Source organism: Bactrocera latifrons, unplaced genomic scaffold, assembly GCF_001853355.1.
Source record: "Bactrocera latifrons isolate USDA-ARS-PBARC rearing strain unplaced genomic scaffold, ASM185335v1 scaffold_137, whole genome shotgun sequence".
Lineage (NCBI taxonomy): Eukaryota > Metazoa > Arthropoda > Insecta > Diptera > Tephritidae > Bactrocera > Bactrocera latifrons.
This window is the reverse complement of record NW_017534819.1, coordinates 719419-738024: the sequence shown is the minus strand read 5'-3', so window position 1 is coordinate 738024 and position 18606 is coordinate 719419. Positions and strand designations below refer to the sequence as shown.

Sequence of the window (18606 nt, the reverse complement as noted above, 5' to 3'; positions counted from 1 at the left end):
ATAAAAAAATATTAAAAAAGATTATATAAATTAACTATTAGTTAAATGAATAAAATATGTATTCAACATAATCTGAAGCACCATGCAATTTAACATTTAAATATCAATGCGAGCATTCACTTTGCCTCGTCTCACCTTTGCGCGGCTGTCCTTGTATATTGATGGCTTGCGTTGAATACGCATACATTTCGGTGCCCATGTCATTAACGTTTTGCATGCACACCAGATGTCCGTCCGCAGTTTTTGAAAAGTTTCCACCAAACGCTAATATATGATCGCTGGCGTTTTTAATTGCTTTAATGACGTCATCCTGTCGATTACGTGGTATCATTACCGTCGTTTGTCGATCCTCCATATGTATGTACATGCCCTTAATACAAGGCAATGTATATGAATAATTGCGGAAATCCTGCAATAGATAATCGCATATTGCTCACCCATAAAAAGTTGATAAATAGACAACAAGCTTACTCACCGCTAGGAAATTGATTATAGTCTGCGCTATTTCGGCATAAACTGATTCGCGATTACGTATAGAGATGTGCGGGCAGGGATAGTAACGATATTGCGCGCCCAGTCGCAACATTAAGCGAAGCGGAAATACTTTGGCCCACGGCACTTCATAGCGATGTATGAGTATGCCTATGAGGAAGGGTTGCTCCGGCACTAACACATCTTGCAAACATTGAAATGTAGCGCGTATGAAGATGAAACCACCATAGTCACGTGTGCCCAGAAAATTACTCGATCTGGGACTAGTGTAAGACAGCTCGGCGATTGGGTTGCCCAACTCAGCATCACGATAGATCTCATATAGATGAACAAATATGTCCTTTGGTATTGGCGACGCAGTAGTGTCTTTATTATTCCCTGCATTAGTCGATTGTGATTCAAGTTCCAATAGAATAATAAGCTCATCGTTGCCAACATGATGCATGCCACTTGTGGTGAAGTTGATGACGGTGCGATTCATGCAGCATTTTACTGCATATTGGAAAAAAATAATTTACACACTTCTCGCTCAATAAGCATAAGGGAAACTATATATACTTACGATTTAATATTTTCACATCTACGAACAAATTCTTTTCCAACGCAAATCTAAGCGTTTCGCTACGGAGCCGCGTCACAAGTTCCTGGTTGTTCTGCACTTCTTTGAAGTCAAAATCACAGTTGCTTTCATCTTTGCGCACATAAATTGGTGGCAAAGTGTTATTGTCACCCGGTGGAATGAAGCAGCCATTTTCATCGCTACCCGAAGGTGGCAAACGTTTAGGTCGCGAAATTGCAGCTGCTGCAGCTGAATCCGTAACCTTACCGCTACTATTGGAGTTTTTCGTTTTATTTGTTATTGATTTCGTTGATTCTGTGGAAAAAGGCGAAAGGTGAAGGCACAAACTCAAATTTCATATTTCATTTCGTTCTTACCTTTATCATCGTCTTGCACTGCTGCCATTGTTGCCGCCGCAGCCATTGGTGGTATGGAACCGCGAAACAGCGATGCCACTAATCCTATTGTAGTTGCATCGCTTATACTACTTGCACTTGGTTGCGTACGCACCGGTGTCGGTGGTTTGTTCACTGCACCGCTGCTGCCCCTTGATTTATCACCCTGCTGATGTGCACCACGTCGCGCGTGTTTCGCTTCTGCCCATTGATGCTCCATGCTAGCCAAGTCACTGCCGGGCGCTATTCCATCACTAAACATAACGCTTTTTCGCTTGCGCCCTTTTTTGCCGCCATCGCCGCCGCCATTCGACGAATTCGAAGAATAGCTACTGCCTTCTTTTTTAAGCACACCCACTGGTACTATAACCGATGGCGGCTGTATGTTCTGTGTATCCACCTGCCGGTAGGGAGGTATAGTGGAACAGTACTCCATGGGATTATTCGGATTGGGTGAACGCACTTGACCTTCTGTTCGATCAGCTGCTGCATTGGTATTTCCAGCTGCTGCTGGTGCAACATCATTATCGACTCCAGCATTAACCTCACTGCCAACAACGCCGCCACCTTGTTGTCTTTGGGTAAGTATAAGAAAGCATTGTAAGCAAACGCGTGATTCAGCGGTGCTGCTGAGAAACTCCAACTTAAATTTTTGACTGCAGCAAACTGAGCAAAGTACTTTGCCGCAAGCACGACAATGGTGGCGCCGTTTAATCATGGTGAATTTAGCGTGGCACTGCATACAGCCTGTAGCCATATTGTCTGGCACCCAAATTGGAGGCACTTTGCCTAGATTCGCGTATGGATCACTGTAGCCTGTGGCTTCAGCCACTTCGTTAATCGCGCCGATTTCATCTTCTGGTGAGCCTATGGGTGTTGAATTCGCATCACTTGCATTTGTCGCATGTGAATTGGTATTCTCCATGTGCATCGTTGAATTTTGCATTGTTTGTGGTCCTGGTGGCGTTTGTCCTGCATTTTCATATAAGTTAGACTGTATCATAGGCAAATTAAGTGAGGTTGGGCGTTGTGGTCGTTGCGCAGCACCTTCACCATAAGCTCCCTCATCTGTACTACCACTTTCATCGTCTGTATTTTCCGCAGAGTTTTTAACTAAATAGTCGACCGTGCCTGTTGTAACTTCTTCGTCGCTGATTCGTTCGCCCTCAATCTCGCCTCCCTCTAAGGAACACTCGGAACCAGTATACGAAGATGCAACGGAATTAGATAACGGCATCATATTCGTGTCAGCGTGCGCTGCAGCTATAGAATGCGCACGTAATTCAGAAAACTCAACAGTTGATGCCTGTGAAAAGCTATCCGCATTAACATGATCACTACATCCCTCTGCCATTTCAGCAACATTATTCCCTGCTATGCCAGTTTCACTGGCAACGTTGACTTCACTATCAGGACATGTTTCTTCATTTTTCGTTGTTGACTTTGATGGCGTAAATTCAACAACATTTTCAACCTCTTTTGTAATTATAGARGTTGGCTGTGGYTGAGGAGGAGAGTTGTGATTTGTTRAAGCATTGACTTTTGGCAGAACGTCAGCCTCGCTAACATCATCGATGTCCATYTCTTGTAACATGCTATCTAATTCCGCATCAGAGATTTCGTCCATGGTCGAACCAAATGTTATAGGTTGTTGGAAAACTTTTATTGGTAGCGGTTTATGCGGCGGAACATCACTCTCGAGATTTTTGCCTGTAAGTTTCTCGTCAACTGCATTATCAGAAGTTTCCACTTTTTTAAAATCATCGCTACCAAGTGGCGCAAACTATAATTGTGAACAGTACATATAAATGAAATATTTATGTTATTGATATTAAAATTATAGTATTTTTAGCATAAAAAAAAAGTTGCTCAACTCACTTCCGAATTTTGAATTTCTCCAGTTTCTTTTCGTTGCTGGCTTAATAGCGAGTTACTCGTAGTCTCCGACAAATCCTCCAATACGTTTTGCAAAACCGAAGAGACCGTGGGTAAATTAAGTTGAGAATTTCCGGTTGCCAATGATATGGATGACAAACCTACCGCTATATCTTCTATTCCACCAGTACTTTCAGCTTGCGGTGCACTCATCATGTCGCTCTCCTTTCCATCATCAACGATATCTTCGTCAGTCATTACACCTGGCTCGTCATCGTCCTCATCATCTGGTTCAGTTCCAATTGGATGTATAGGCAATAAAGCATCTCGATCATCACTTGCGCATTCATCATCAGGAGTTAGCGGTACTGAGTGCTCGTCAGTAGTGGAAACAATACCAGGAGATGGACCTGACGAGAATGTCGATGACGATGATGTGGTCAAGGAGTCTGACGAAAGTGGGCTGTTACCACCCACCTCGTTTTCTTCATAACCAATTCTACGAATATGTCTGTTATCTTCAGTAAATTTGTGCAAGTCGTCACTTGCCTCTTCTTCATCTTCTGCATCATCTTCATACAATTTGTTATGAGCCAATTCTATGCTACTATCACTTCGAGCATCTATTGTTTTCACAACCATATCATTAGTTAATGTGTTTTCTTGTATTTGATTCGTTTCCAAATTCTCTGAAATGACTCCATCAACAAATTCATTTTCATTTGAAATCGTCTCCAAATCATGTGTCGACTTAGCTACGTCCGATATAAGACGACACTCTTCATCATACCGCTGTGCGGGTGCAGTCTCCAGGGATTCTACATTTTTTTGGTAGTCATCTAAGCTGTTGAATACCTGGGAGACACCTATAAATCCACTTTTGTGAGTAGAGTTATTTAAACTAACCCCTGCACTTCCATTATCCCCTTTAGAGGGATTGTTAGTAGATTCGGCAGCATTTTGGGCTGTCGTCGTATTCCCTGCGGATATAGATCTATTGTGTTCATCTGCCGCCTCCCGCAATTCTAAATTGTCTAAAACTTGGTCTATATCCACAAGATCCATTTCAATGTTAAGTTCTTTGTTGCCATCTAACCTATGGAATAGCACATAATAATCAAAATATTGTAAAGTTAACAGATTGGGTATCACAGAGGAACATAACGGCAGTCATGATTCAAGAATTACACCCGCTTGAGATATTTGACAACGCTTTTCTAAGACTTACACTATTTGCCAAAATTCTTAATTTTTTCTTTTCAAAGTTATAACAGATGTTAACGATTTTTGCAAACTATTGGTTGTGTACATTTATAGGTACAATAATAAATTTCAAACCGCCTCACTTTACGCTATGTGACTCTAAACCCATCAACCGGTCCAACAACCAGCACGGCTTCCATGTAGGCATATACACCCACAGCACCTCTTCAAAAACGATTCTATCATTTACGTCCAGGTAATACGCATCTACATTTGCGAAAAAAATCGTATTGGATTTATTTCCTCAAAGCCACGACTGCGGTGAGATTAAGACAGTAGAAAATAATCCATTTATTTCAAAGGGCCTATCTATTATTGCTGCGTGATTCCTTTCTGTTGATGAATCATCTTTTCACAGTTTTTCTATTATTTACAAATTTTCCCATACACTCAGCTGTGCAAATTATCAAACATTACAAAGGTCTCTATACAATTTCCTAACTCCTACAGTGCAGCTTTCACTTTATAGATGACGGAATGGGTTCACCTTTCTTAATATATTTTAGCATATAATAGGAATTGTTATTGCCGACTACATACCCTTAATTGTTTAAAAAGATTTACTTTCAGTTCTCTAATAATTCGCGTAGCAAATTTATTTCTAAATCTGTGATATTAAACAAAAAATGCACTTGTATCTGCAGATAAAGAACAGGGTTGCAGATCTAAATTTCCAAAAAATAGTATGCTAATACACTTAAAAAATACATACAATTTAATATATTATCTATATAATACATAATAAAACATTTCTTAATTCGAAACAGATTTTCATCGCGAAATAGGTAAAAAGAAAAACAAAGAACATTAGAAAACTTCAATTTAAACAGATTTATATCCCTGACAGACGACAACGCTAATATGCATTAGCGGGCTTAATTTACATTAACTTGCGCATTTTACTCTTGTTCATGCAAGTTTGTAATGCACAAGAATTTCGTGCATTAAGCTGAATTTACCAAATTTGAGTAGGCAACACCAGCTTTTGCTATATTTTGACAGATGTCGCTTGAAGTCTGCTGCCTCCTTTGCGTTTACAGCATCAGAGGTAAGCAGTTTTATATTGCTAATTAAATTAACAAAAACAAATTTTAATATTTTTAGATGGCAGACAAGAAATAATACACAGTTTGCTATCCATTTTTCCAATATTCTTAACTTTTTCGCACCTTTTCCTCATTACAATCAATTATTGCTTTTAATTTCACTTTATTATCTTTTGACGTAGTTAATAAAAAACCAATTTTTTCGTTAATTTTATATTGATTTTCCAAAAATAGCAAAATTTGTATTAATAATTTATCTTATTAACTTTTATTTCACTTTTTAATAAATAAACAAATTTCACTATCAGCTGTCTAAATGCACAAGTCTGTCGTCTGTCTCCATTAAAAATTTCAATGCGCATTAACGTGGCTTTTTTTTTGCTCGTCTGTCAGGGCTATTATACTGTTATAAATAACAAACTACAGTTTTTCATTTATCACATTTTTGTGTATATATTTACATATATATTTTTCAATAGTAGCCCGCGTTGATTCAGTTAATCAAACAAGTAACTCTGGTTACCTTACTGTAGCAGAACTGTCAAGTTATAGATACAATTATAAGATAAACTTGGCAACTCTGCAATTTGTATCTAGATACCCTGTGCACCCGAAATTTAGTTCACTATTGTGTATATTAGTGATTTTTCGGTCCTGCTGTTTTTCAGTACGCCATTCAAAAATAAGAAAAAATTTTATCAATTCAGACTACTCAAGCATTTTTTTCTGGTGTTAATTTATGCAATTAATATATTCACTCGACAACCATTATTGGCACTTGTAACAAACAAATCAATATAAACATAGAGGAAATGTGAAGAGATCTACAATTGAAAAAGTGCAATACTCTGAGATCTCCAAATGTGTTTTCGATTAACTTCAACATGGAAACCAGTTGTCCTGCTTATGAAGAGCCTGGAGTAAATCAAATAATGGGTATTAAATAGTAAATATAGATATATGTTTTCAATTTATGGCATACAAAACAATCGATAGGCAGTTTGCAAGTGCAGATGTGGCTAAGATCAAATGTAAAACGCAGAACGCAACACAAAAAATATATACCTAAACAGAAATAGAAAATGCGAAAATAGAAATAAAATCTGAACGAAAAAGAAGTTGTAAACTGTATGGAGCAATAACGTGCCTATTTCCCCCACCCCTATGTAAAAATAGAAATAAATAATAATAGAATGGGTATATGTATATGAACACATATGTGATAGTTAATTGTGGTGAGTGAAAGTCCTTCCGGTACACTGCACAAGATGCTGTGTGCTGGTCATTTGCTTTTATGCCTCCACTACCGTTCCGCTTTGAAGGTAACTAGGTTAATATTTACATATATAAAAAGAACAATATCCATAAACAGATTGCTACTTTAGGCTTGATATTTTATTGTTTGCGTATTTAGTTTTAAAACATACCTCAGCATTCCAAATTGAACATCAAAAATATGCTATTATTTTCAATTGAGACAAATGTAATGTTAGTCCCTCAATATCCAGACTCAGATGTAGGGACCGTTACAATTTCATTCAAACAATATAAATACTGAATACGACTCATTTTGTTGATAATAGCGTACATGCTATGATACAAAAAATATTTTCCTCATTGGGCAACAATTTAAATCCCAGAAAAGATCAAAATCAGAACAACAATTTTAATGTTAACAAACATTTTTTTTTACGTTTTGTTAATAAATCTGCCACTGGTGCTAGGTATTTAAATGCTGTCTAATGGTGTATGTTTATTTAGTTTTTCAATTGTGTGCTTTTAGCCTTGAGTATTTACTTTATTTTATTTTTGAAATCTAATGTTTGAAATGCTAATTAATTAATTAAAGAGCAGAAAGAGATATTGAAACAGATAGGTATTCAAAAATAATAAATTTTTTTTTACTAACATTTTCTAATATTCTTACAGCTATTCGTTATGACCTGTTTGATATTCGAACAAGTGGCAAATCTATTAGGAGTCCTCGCTAATAAGTAGTAATATAACGAAACATCACAATTTATTATACTGTAACTTGTAATATGGAGAATTGCAAAAACAACAATCAGCCAACAACAACGTTGCAGCAGCAACTTAAACATCAACATGGAGCTTCTGTTTCTACTGTAAAAATGAATAGTAATAGTAATTGCGCGACGCCAGTTCTCTCAGAGCAGCCACGTGGATCATTTTTTGAATATACAACTCCCATAGCCGATGCGTCAACGGATAATGATGATATTAGTAGCAATAAAAGCACCCCCTATTATACGCCTTTGGAATTTATCCATGGTACCTTCGAGTTTCCGTCGCCCACAAAATTGGAACACATGGAAGACATAGTTGAGTTGCATTGTTCGTCACCACCTGCGTCCGAACAAACGGAAATTGTTTTACAAAGAAAAACACCCACGCCAACTCATGTCGCTACGTCACGTTCTTTAGCAGGAGCCAGACAACAGTTATCCAGCAGTACATCGCCGGTTGTGTCGCGGAAATTAAGGCGATTCTCCCTATATGAAAGAAGATCGTGTTCACCGCAGCAGCTTTTAATAAAGAATGCGGTATCAGCTTCAATGGATAGCAGCACGGAATGTGTGGCCGCAATGGCGGATAAAGAGAATGCTAAACCTTTATATAGATCAGGAATGGCAATGACGGAGAGGAGAGATCCGCATCTACGTTCAAATAGTGGCAATAGTTCTCCAATAGCGCTATTGGAAACTGATGCTGTTTCACCAAAGATACTCGATATTAATACGGCTGGCGGTAGCAGCAGTAGCACTCGGCTGCCCTGTTCTCCCAAATTGTTGGCTTCGTTAAATAATCTGAATTTAACCGGTTCTCCACTTGGCGTGATTAGTTCGGCGGGATATAAAAATGGCAACTACTTTAAATTTCCAGAGATTGATCAAGTGGTACATGATCAATCCGGTCCTGATCCGCCAACTGAGGATGCTTCCCCTTGTGTGTGTGACAATCAACAAACGCGAAACAGCAGACAACGGAACAATGGGTCCAGCAAAGAACGCCAAAAGTCAGTTCCCCCTAACAGCAATTCAAATACATGTTTGAATAGGAATTGCCAGGAATCCCGCAACGATCCATCAACAACATCAACGTCCACCAAACCAGGTGCAATGCATACAACTGCAGCTGACGGTAAGAAAAATCGGAAAAATAAAAATAATTTGACTATAAAAATTACGGATGTGCCCTGTAATATAATGGGACCAAGCGCGATCGTACCGACCTCTCCTTCTCCTTCATCCAAACCGAAAACACCAACAATCAAAAGCACCAAAGAGAAAGCACTGTCACTTGACTCAGCAGCAAAAGAATCAGAACTAACAATTATAGTTTCGTCTGGCAGCCGAAGCAATTCTCACGCTAGTTGTGATGAGATTGACGCTCAAACGTTTCGCCGTGGCTATCTTCCGTTGCAACAATTTATGCCGCGTAGCGTTAGTGGCGCACGTTTCGAGCGGGTCACTGGTGATCGCTCTTTGCGAATTCCTTCGGCGGCCGCAAGCAATCGTTCCACCTCACTTTCGCAACTGGCACTTCTAGGCGATGGTATGCTTACTACACATGGCCATCTTCAAACTCAATCCCTATGTCCGAGTAGTACTACATCTTCATTAAAGACACCATTGAGTGGTAGTAGTTTTCCTCGGACACCGCGTCGCCGTATACCCGGTGGTAGTAGCGCGAGCAGCAATGCGTCTACCGAATGGTTGGCGGTCTATCATCGGAACCGAAACTCTGCCGACGCCTATGCTACTACTGGAGGAGAATCTGAATTGTCAGAACACCCGCAAGTCGATGCCGACACCGTGATCGTCCTGCCGGAAGGCACCGACAACGGAGGAAGGACAGGCAATAACAACGCTCTTTTGACAGCACCTTACGCGCCTGGAACGGCAACGCTGGCTCTCACACCGCATCGAGGAATCCATAAGCATAACGCCATGCTACACGCATCAAATACGAATTTAAAAACTCTTCCTGAATTCCTAACACTGGTCGAATTTTCCACAACGACGAATGCATCTAGTGCGCATCAACCGCATAAACAAAAATCTATGGAGCTGCCCAGTGCTACTATGCGACCTAAACCGATATCATCAGCCTCTTCCACGAATTTGCTCCAGCGTCGCGGCTCCAATCACAGCCTAACGCTGAATCTGCACGGATCATGCAGTAATTTACTTGGTAATTGTCGCAGCGGTTTAAGTGTCTCTAACTATAGTCTTGGGCCCGCCGTTACTAATTCCACAACAAACTTAAATTCGAAATCAAGTTGCAATATAGATTTAAGTGGTGCGCCCATAATAACACAGCCACATGCTCACGCTACTCCAACACAAGGTGCCAAACAAAGCCTTTTCCGACGACGCGGCTCTAACCAAAGTCTTACGCTAACAAGTCTAACAGCAGCCTCATGCGGAAATCTCAATTCCTATGCCAGCCAACATTCTCTGAACAAGGTTACACGCACTTCTTCATTTATCACACAAACTCAGAACACCACGAGTAATGCTACGACAAAGCGTGGGCTTTTGGAAAGACGTGGCTCCAATCAGAGCCTCACACTGAATATGGGCAGTTCATTTGGCGGAATCGGCACCGAAAGACAAGTGCACGCCAGCAGTAGCCTATTTTTGGGTGACACTTGTGTCGAAGAATCCGATATGAGTGGATTGCATTCGAAGCCATCCTGCTGTGCACCGCCCACACCGCATAGGCGATTTTTCAGTAGCGAAAGTCTGAATCGTGGCTCCACACCCTTTGCAGATTTGAATCAAGCTCACCGACGAAACGCTAAACAAGTTTGCTTTGGTTCCGTATCAGATCTTAAGCCAAGCGCCAGTATGTTGTTGGACTGTGCCGTTAACGGGGGTGGAGGTGCTGGCACTGGCAGTCAGCAACCGTTGGGCGAAGTGCGTCGTGATAGCTTCAATTTTCAGGATAGCACCGTGTGTTCATGCACAGGTGTACGAAATATTATGACGCGCCCATTGTCTCCGCAGAGTACCAGTGAAGAGTTCAAAATCTACTTAGCCAATATACAGATGCTACAGAATGCTTCCAATGCTCTTAATCAGCTTGATTTAATTAAACTGAATTACATTTTCGACAACACCTATGCGTCGCATAACAAAGGATTAGCGGAGCAAGCAGTGCCAATGTTAAGTGTGCGCGCAAATAAAGAGGCCGAAACACCGCCGGGCACCAGCGTTACTACCTCCGAAGACTGCGAAGTAGCTGAGCGCTATTTGGCAGCTGTGCAATCGGTGCTCACAACGGTACAACCAGACGATGATGAGCAAAAGCGAATCTTCTGCGATTTGCATAAGGAGTTTTGGGATCTTCCATTGAATCACCAAGAGAAGCCGATGGTATTTGGCTCACAGGCCAAGAATCGCTACAAAACAATTTTACCAAATGAAAACTCGCGCGTTTTGCTGGAGAAAGAGGGAAAACAGCTGGCGGAATTAGCCGAGGATATTCGAGAAGAACATGCAGACTTAGCCGAGCACATATCACGGCAACTACACATATCCGACGAAGTTCCCTATATCAACGCAAATTACATAAAGGTTAGTTAGTGTAATTTAAACTTGTCTACCACTATTAATATTTGTATCTTGTAGGGTCCGGACTATACATCGAAATGTTATATGGCCACTCAGGGGCCCTTGCCGAACACGATATTCGAATTCTGGTTAATGGTATACCAGAATACACGTCGATATTTTCAAACCACCGATAATAAAGCGGGTACGATACAATACTATCAAAAAGTCATAATGCTCACGAATTTCGCGGAAAACAATCGACAAAAATGTGCCGTTTATTTTCCCATCGAACTGAACGAAATATTCATAACAACCAGTTGGTACGAGGTCGTTACACCCACTGCGGCGGCAGCGGATTTTTTTAACGCATATTTGTTGCCAAACGAAAGCACTCCACCTCCGCTAAATTTGGCTGATGGCGGCACAGAACCTGAACCTCATATCGGCATCGAATACTATCAGGCCGAAGTTAGCGAGGAACTGCAAACCTGTCTGCCATCGACGCGCGGCAATTACTTCGTTATAAAGAACATTGGGATCGTGCGTAAGAACGGTTTCTCGATACGTAAGCTGGTCATTTTGTATTGCATCAATATCGGCGCTAATACTAAGGAGTCTAGTGCTGGCAACCGCAACACAATCTTGCTAATCAATCGTTTGTACTGTTATCATTATTGGTATCCCGATTGGCCTGACCACCGCTCGCCACGCGACATCAATACATTGCTCGACATTTGTTTGCACATACTTAACCTCGGCAAATGCGAGTCGGAGTTTGATTCCTTTGAAATAGACGACGACGATGACGACGTTATTTCGGTTCTACAACCACAAACAACGCATGCTTCGCATATTGCAGCGCAGAGGGTTGATTTGTATCAACAGGATATTTTCAATGCCATGCAGCCACTGCCAATTATACATTGCTCCGCAGGCATCGGACGCACTGGCTGTCTGACAGCCATACTAAATGCTGTACGCCAGCTACGACAATCATTCGCCTATTCGCTAACCACAATGGCCGCAGAGGCTCGCAAAACGCAGGAAAGCAGCGCTGGCACTGGCGGCGAACTAGCCGCACAAACGCTACTCAGCCCTGTTGACTTTGCATTACCTCCCCGGTTCGTAACAGAAGCGCAGCGCGCTATTAGAACGCCGAACGGGGTAATCGACACGGAGAGCAGTTTCACACGTAATACGCTCTACTACATCAATTACATACTGAGACATAGACAGCAGCAACAAAGTGGCGATGATGAGCATAAGGATAACCACGAATTAGATGAAGTAACAGCTGCAGCGGAGTCGTTACCTTGGCCATTGCCAACTATAAATGATCTGCCAAAAATTCCCGACATTTTTGTCGATGTTTTGGGCATTGTCTGCAATCTGCGTCTCCAACGCGGTGGCATGGTACAAAATTCGGAGCAGTATGAATTAATCCACCGAGCTATATGTCTTTATTTGAAGCGTACATTTGCGTTGAAGCGTTTCTAAGCTCAAAATCGTAAGATAATTAAAAATAATATTTAGCAATATCTTTGCAGCAGTAACACTCCAAGGCTAAGTTTACATAATAAGTAATTAGTTCAAAAGCGTATCGAATAGCATGCCAAAGATGTTGGCCGTTAGCAAATGCATTTGTATGTAACATAATTGTAATTATTAGTTTTGATACCCGAGCACAACTCCGTTGAAGATGGAGTATTTTATAGCTTTTCGATTTACAATACTATTTATTATTATTTTTCTATAAGTCTACATATAAGCGCATCAATTTAAAAACGTTATTAGTTCGTTAATTTAATCAAATGAATTAGTTCAAAACCAGCTAGATTTATATTGACAGATGAGAAACAAAAACCCTGAAAAAGCAATCTCAATAAATCGAAAGTATTTTCTAAATCGACTTGTAAAAACTTTTCTGAATCGGGAAGGATCCAATGTTGAAATGTTATGTTTTAAATATTATGAGCTAAATAGGGTTACGCAGTCATTTAAGTAAATAATACGTGTTTACCTTGAAATGTAAACAAGCGTGCTTGAACAGCTGTGTCCAAACACCAAAAACAGATTTGAAAATCAAAAAAGTTTATAAATCCGTTTATATAATATTAGAAATTGCGAGTAATTTAAGCATATTTAAAAAAATCGATACCATCAAAAACGCATTTTATAATCACGGCCATTCTATCACATTTTTTGAATTTGAATGAATTTCGTTTGCCTTTACGTAAATGTACGTGAATATGAGCACGCTCCTTGATGGCGCGTTGGAATGTCTAAAAAAGCGTAGCGTAATAAGCCTAACAACAAAAACTGAAAATTTAACACGAAAATTTCAAATATTAAATGTAATTGTTGTTAGTATAAATGTATGTATGTATGAATTGTACGCATAGTTGATAAATGAAACTCGAAATTAGTGAATAATATTTTTAGCAATTTTCAATTTGCATATGTATGTATATATGTATTTGTGTATGTGTATGTTGTAAAATATAGGTTTTTGTACACGTTTGGTTTATAGGCTTTAAAATATAAATACAATCCAATTCGATTCGATTTTTTCAAATTCGAAACACGGTGACTCCAAAAATAATTTTCAATGAATTACTGCAATTAAATTTTAATTAAAATAACTTGTAGTAAATCAATCAAAGCCAAATACAGAATGATACACAATAAATTTAAATTTAAAAAATATACATAATTATTTAAAATATGTGACATTAAAATAAAATTCTAGTAGTAAGTTGTATACAATTTTGTTCTATAATTACTTTTCACATGACGATTTTTAAACGTCCGTTACAATAAGTTGGACACATCGGCAGCAAAATTTCGATTTTAATTGTTTCATAAGAAAACGTTTATTTTCACTAAAAAATAAATTAAGTTTCGATAATTTGTATTTGATAAGCAACAAGGTTTTTTTAAATAGTCTCTAAGCGAATGGACTAGTCAACTAAATGAATAAATATTTAATGAAAATATATGTACATGATCGTATAAAAGTACAACTGTATGCACAAATTTCTTCTTTAAATTTATTTTTGAAAACTTAAGCAATTATGACTTTAGGTCGAAGTTACCAACACAATTAGGTCAGTAAGTATAATTAGATTAATTTGGTCGACGTTGAATCTCTCTGTATCCTCGTTATGCGCGTAATAATTTAAACACAAACATGTACCAACTTATATTCAACCAACAATGTTTTTATTCTAATAAAATATTTTATAAACCATTACTAATTACAAGTGGAAACACACATATGTACAAATATATAAAAGGAAAACATATTTCTATTAATATCAAAATTGCCTTAAGCTATGAGCTATGTATATAATATCAATTCGTCAATAATCCGATAACAAAATTATTTCAAATGTACAGCATCATTTATGCATAAACCTATTTCTACTTTAATTTCACAGCTTAGCACTGAATCGTGAGTAATCCAACGCTGGATAGCTTCGATAAATTTCCTTCCAAAAATCCATACGATCTTTGTCTGGATCACGATCCATTCTACATTCTTCATCAATAATCAGACAATTCAAGCTCAAACCCTTCTCCTCACTATCCACGCTGTTTATGGGCTGCCAAACACAGCCCAAGTCTTTTGTGATATCGCTTTCTGCTGGAGTGGGGTTACCATAGCGAGCAAAATTAGTCCACATTACACTAAGACGTTTAATATTGCGTCTATCCTTCTCTGCAAACTTCGTTGAATCAATACCTGGTGTTTGGAAAAGATAATGCAATTCGTCAGCATGGCATGCGCCTGGTATGAATTCCAACTGCAAGTGTCTTTTAAAAAGATCCCGACCACCTGTATAGTCATAGCGGTAGAAATAGAGAGGTGAGCGCGTTTTATATTTCGCTTGATATTCCACAGCCACCTGCAAGTCAACCATAAAGTGATAGTCTGTCAACAAATTCGTCATGCGATCTAATTGCTCATGGGTGATTTGGTGACCGTTAAAATAGAAGTCGCGCAGTTTTTGTGCCACATATTGAATTTCCGCGTCATCAGTAGCGAGTGGTACATTTCGTGGCACAAAACGGGCAAGGTCATTATTTATTTCTTCGATTTTGCGCACCGCATTTATCAGCATCAGAATACCCTCAGCTGAGTTGTAGCCCATTATCGTTGGCATGGCACTTGTGTCTTTACATTGTAATAGTTCTAAAACCGGCGTGTCAATAAAGGTATCTGTACTACTGGAATCTTCAACTACAGGATGGAAGGTAAAAGGCAGTCCTCGGCGACGTTCATCTGACGATAGTACAGGCAAAATGTTCTTAAGCACATCCATTGGTGTCACTTTTTCATGGGACTGTAAATAATTAAGCATAACGCGCGTATCACGTGATTTACAACCGAGCAATTCGCAGAATCTACGAACTCTTCGCGCGGGATTTATTTGAAATACCCAACCCATATTAGCCGAACCACTTTGCATAATTGCTTTGTGAAATAGTTTGTGGGCATGGGATGCTAATGTGTGTAAATGAACTGATGCAGCACCAGCACTTTCTCCGAATAAAGTAACATTATTTGGATCACCATTAAACTGTGAAATATTATCGTGCACCCATTGCAAGGCCAGACGCTAAACAAAGTTGGACGATGAAATTTTCATGATACACGAAAATAACATTTAAATATTAAGCATTTACCTGATCCTTTAAGCCAGCATTTCCCCAAATACCTTCCTCAGGCAGGCACAAAAATCCCCATGCGCCCAAACGATAATTCAATGTCACCACAATAACATCCTCGGATATTAAACTTAGTGGCAATGTACTAAAACCAGGATTACATAGAAGGTTATTTCCATATATAATATAGTATTGCAGTTAGAAAAAAAATACCTACGCACCCATTGCTAGAACCAAATATGAATCCTCCGCCATGTATCCATACCATAACTGGAAGCGGACCTCTTTTGGAAGGTTTGGCTGGAGCATATACATTGAGGTGGAGACAGTCCTCTGAACCCAATATATTTTCTGTCATTGGTTCTTTTTGATGACAAGGCGATTTCTCTTGTGTACAATCTAAAATAGGTGTATCAAAAGATTCCAGTGGGACGGGAGACTGCAATAGATTTGAACAGGATATGGGTTGCATGCAGGAATTATACTTCACGTTATGATTACCCTAAATCGTAGTTCACCGAGTGGTGGTACTGCATACGGTACACCCAGAAAGCTATGGTATGGTTCACCATTTGGTAAACAACCTTTGCGACCAACGACAACACCTTGTCTTACTTGTACCTTGACCCGTGATGACTCCTGTCGATATAACAAAGATTTCAATATCAAAATAGACAAAACAATAATTGCAACTATAACAATGTACCATTGAACTGTAGTATCTAAGACCACTTCGATGCGATTGGTTAATAGAAATTTGCGAACATCTCAACAACATTGGGAAGTGACCGCAAAGTAAATTACGGTGGTAAGCTTTTAACAACATAACAAAAACTTGATAAGCACTTTGGCAGTGCAGTTTTAACAGCCGGTTCTTTTATTTTTGTTATCTATTAAGTATAATACGGGTCGGTACTTCTTTTACGTTAATTTCACGCTAAATATTTTTGATACTTATAACAGAATATTGAACCCATTTGTCAATATGTATAGCGCAATAATCTTGTAAACATACAGAAATTTTCTTACGGGGACACCATTTCATTGCGAATGACCTAGTTTGAAAATACCCACTATTCCAATATTATTTTAGTTTTTTAAATCAACTGTATTACTAAATTAATATGGGCTTATGATTGATAGCGTATATTATTTTTTGTAATTTTACTTTTCACCTTTTTTTGTAGTTATTGTGTATAATTCAATTAACTCTCCTTTTCTCCTATATTTTTACATCTGGCATTCTTATACAACATATTGTAAATTGTTAAGTGTAAGAAGCAGATGTTTATTTGTTTTGCCATTTGTATTAAAATATTTTTAAGAATTCATATATTTAATAGCAAAGAACAAATTGACTACCGATGGGTGCACTGTTTGCAAAAAGTAAAAAGCAAAGCCGTGTTACTGAACACGACAAGGCTGTGCTGGTAATTTGCACCTTCCCGAAAGGTTAAGACCTTATCAAATAATTTTTCTTTGTTTCCTGTGTTAGCGATTAAAACAACAACGGGATAAGCTGAAACAGTATCAGAAACGTATTGAATTACAGCTTGAAAAAGATAGGGAGCTAGCCAGAAAATGTCTTCAAACAGGGCGACGGGAGTAAGTTCAATCGATATATTTCACGAATTTAATATTAATGACATTTTTATTTTTTAGCCGGGCTAAATTACTACTCAGGAAGAAAAAGTTCCAAGAAACACAACTTATCAATGCGGATAAGCAATTGGAAAATCTGGAAAAAATGACTGCTGATTTGGAGTTTGCTCAGGTGGAATTGCAAGTGATAGAAGGCTTGAAGCAGGGTAATGCAGCCCTTAAGAAGGTACACGATTTAATGGATATTAATGAGATAGAAAAGATCATGGACGAAACAAGGGAAGGAGTGGAAAAGCAACAAGAAATAGATGCCATATTATCAGGAGCACTCAGCGAAGAAGACGAAGAAAATGTTTTAGCGGAATTGGATGCATTAGCTGCAGAAAACGCTACTAGTTCGTTACCTGAGGTACCAGCTGAAGATTTACCTGAGCCGGAAGCCAATGAACCGATAGAAGATGCTCTCACTGCTAAAAATGATGCTGATGCGCCAAAAAAGAAACGCAAAAACCTATCAGAGCAAGATAAAAAAGTGCTTGTGGAAGCGTAAATGTACATATGTATATACCTATCTCTTTACACTTTCGTATTCAATTAGATTCGGCAACACCGTCTACATTCGTTTTTGTTTGCTTTTATTGTTTAAATTAATACTAAGTCACTTAGTTTAAATATATATACATAAAAAGTTTTATAAATAAATTTATAATACGAAAGATACAAATATTTTATTGAACACGTTTTAAAAAAGTAAGTAATATAGTTATTGTAATTGTATAATGTGATTCTCATTTAAGGTTCAGAATTCCTGCATTTGTTTTTGTTTGATTTTATACTTATACAAGCTAATACCAAGTCACTTAGTAAATATAAATAAAAAACTTTTATAAATAAATTAAAATACGAAASATACAGTTAAATACTTTTTGGGGTAGTAAAGTAAGTTATGATTTAAGGTTAAGAATGTATTGGACATGTAGTTATATGTATTTATGTGTCCACATAAATATATTAAAAATTAGTCATTCTCCAGTCAAGTAAATTAAATTTTCATAGGTATCTTGTGGGAAGTGTGGTAAGAACAGATATTATACGCACTATATATGTATTTATATGTCTAT

General features: G+C 38.4%; 4 protein-coding genes across 8 annotated transcripts in view; 2 read left to right on the top strand and 2 right to left on the bottom strand.

Annotated features, from left to right (window-relative positions):
- The window catches only part of LOC108965232 (zinc finger FYVE domain-containing protein 9), a 6850-nt gene extending 1628 nt beyond the window's left edge, over window positions 1-5222 (bottom strand). The window contains exons 1-6 of one of the 4 annotated variants that reach the window (XM_018927496.1): window positions 5125-5222; window positions 3325-4417; window positions 1429-3229; window positions 1055-1366; window positions 476-984; window positions 136-409 (exon numbers count right to left, since the gene is read on the bottom strand). In XM_018927496.1, coding sequence (XP_018783041.1) covers window positions 136-409; window positions 476-984; window positions 1055-1366; window positions 1429-3229; window positions 3325-4386 — 3958 coding nt within the window. In that variant the 5' untranslated portion in view covers window positions 4387-4417; window positions 5125-5222. Of the gene's footprint in view, window positions 1-135; window positions 410-475; window positions 985-1054; window positions 1367-1428; window positions 3230-3324; window positions 4418-4549; window positions 4966-5124 lie in introns of those variants that run through there. The other 3 variants (XM_018927498.1, XM_018927497.1, XM_018927499.1) reach the window with 3 other exon arrangements.
- A 1021-nt stretch (window positions 5223-6243) lies between these two features.
- On the top strand, window positions 6244-14316 carry LOC108965223. Of its 2 annotated transcripts, none has more exons than XM_018927469.1 (3): window positions 6244-6566; window positions 7560-11233; window positions 11288-14316. In XM_018927469.1, the coding sequence occupies exons 2-3, from the start codon at window positions 7673-7675 to the stop codon at window positions 12707-12709; spliced, it is 4983 nt and encodes a 1660-aa protein (XP_018783014.1). In that variant the 5' UTR covers window positions 6244-6566; window positions 7560-7672; the 3' UTR covers window positions 12710-14316. The 2 variants fall into 2 exon arrangements, with proteins under 2 accessions (XP_018783014.1, XP_018783015.1); XM_018927470.1 differs by lacking the exon at window positions 6244-6566 and adding an exon at window positions 7464-7506.
- Window positions 14317-14412: 96 nt separating this feature from the next.
- Window positions 14413-17013, bottom strand: LOC108965224 (esterase B1). Its single transcript, XM_018927471.1, has 5 exons — window positions 16590-17013; window positions 16385-16522; window positions 16105-16322; window positions 15902-16028; window positions 14413-15834 (listed from the first exon to the last, which is right to left on the bottom strand). Exons 1-5 carry the CDS (start codon window positions 16707-16709, stop codon window positions 14647-14649), a joined length of 1791 nt encoding a protein of 596 aa, XP_018783016.1. The 5' UTR covers window positions 16710-17013; the 3' UTR covers window positions 14413-14646.
- A 142-nt stretch (window positions 17014-17155) lies between these two features.
- LOC108965214 (charged multivesicular body protein 6-A) lies at window positions 17156-18150 on the top strand. Its single transcript, XM_018927450.1, has 3 exons — window positions 17156-17313; window positions 17379-17488; window positions 17546-18150. The coding sequence occupies exons 1-3, from the start codon at window positions 17248-17250 to the stop codon at window positions 18033-18035; spliced, it is 666 nt and encodes a 221-aa protein (XP_018782995.1). The 5' UTR covers window positions 17156-17247; the 3' UTR covers window positions 18036-18150.
- Window positions 18151-18606: the final 456 nt, after the last annotated feature.

Bases quoted from the DNA above. Each gene is read 5' to 3' on its own strand.
- LOC108965224 (XM_018927471.1), bottom strand. From the start codon at position 16,709: ATGTTGTTAAAAGCTTACCACCGTAATTTACTTTGCGGTCACTTCCCA. The intron at 16,323-16,384 runs GTAATCATAACG...AATCTATTGCAG, and splicing joins TCGGTGAACTACGATTTAGG to TCTCCCGTCCCACTGGAATC. The intron at 15,835-15,901 runs GTAAATGCTTAA...AACTTTGTTTAG, and splicing joins ATGCTGGCTTAAAGGATCAG to CGTCTGGCCTTGCAATGGGT.
- LOC108965214 (XM_018927450.1), top strand. From the start codon at position 17,248: ATGGGTGCACTGTTTGCAAAAAGTAAAAAGCAAAGCCGTGTTACTGAA. The intron at 17,314-17,378 runs GTAATTTGCACC...TTCCTGTGTTAG, and splicing joins AACACGACAAGGCTGTGCTG to CGATTAAAACAACAACGGGA. The intron at 17,489-17,545 runs GTAAGTTCAATC...TTTATTTTTTAG, and splicing joins CTTCAAACAGGGCGACGGGA to CCGGGCTAAATTACTACTCA.
- LOC108965223 (XM_018927469.1), top strand. From the start codon at position 7,673: ATGGAGAATTGCAAAAACAACAATCAGCCAACAACAACGTTGCAGCAG. The intron at 11,234-11,287 runs GTTAGTTAGTGT...TGTATCTTGTAG, and splicing joins TCAACGCAAATTACATAAAG to GGTCCGGACTATACATCGAA.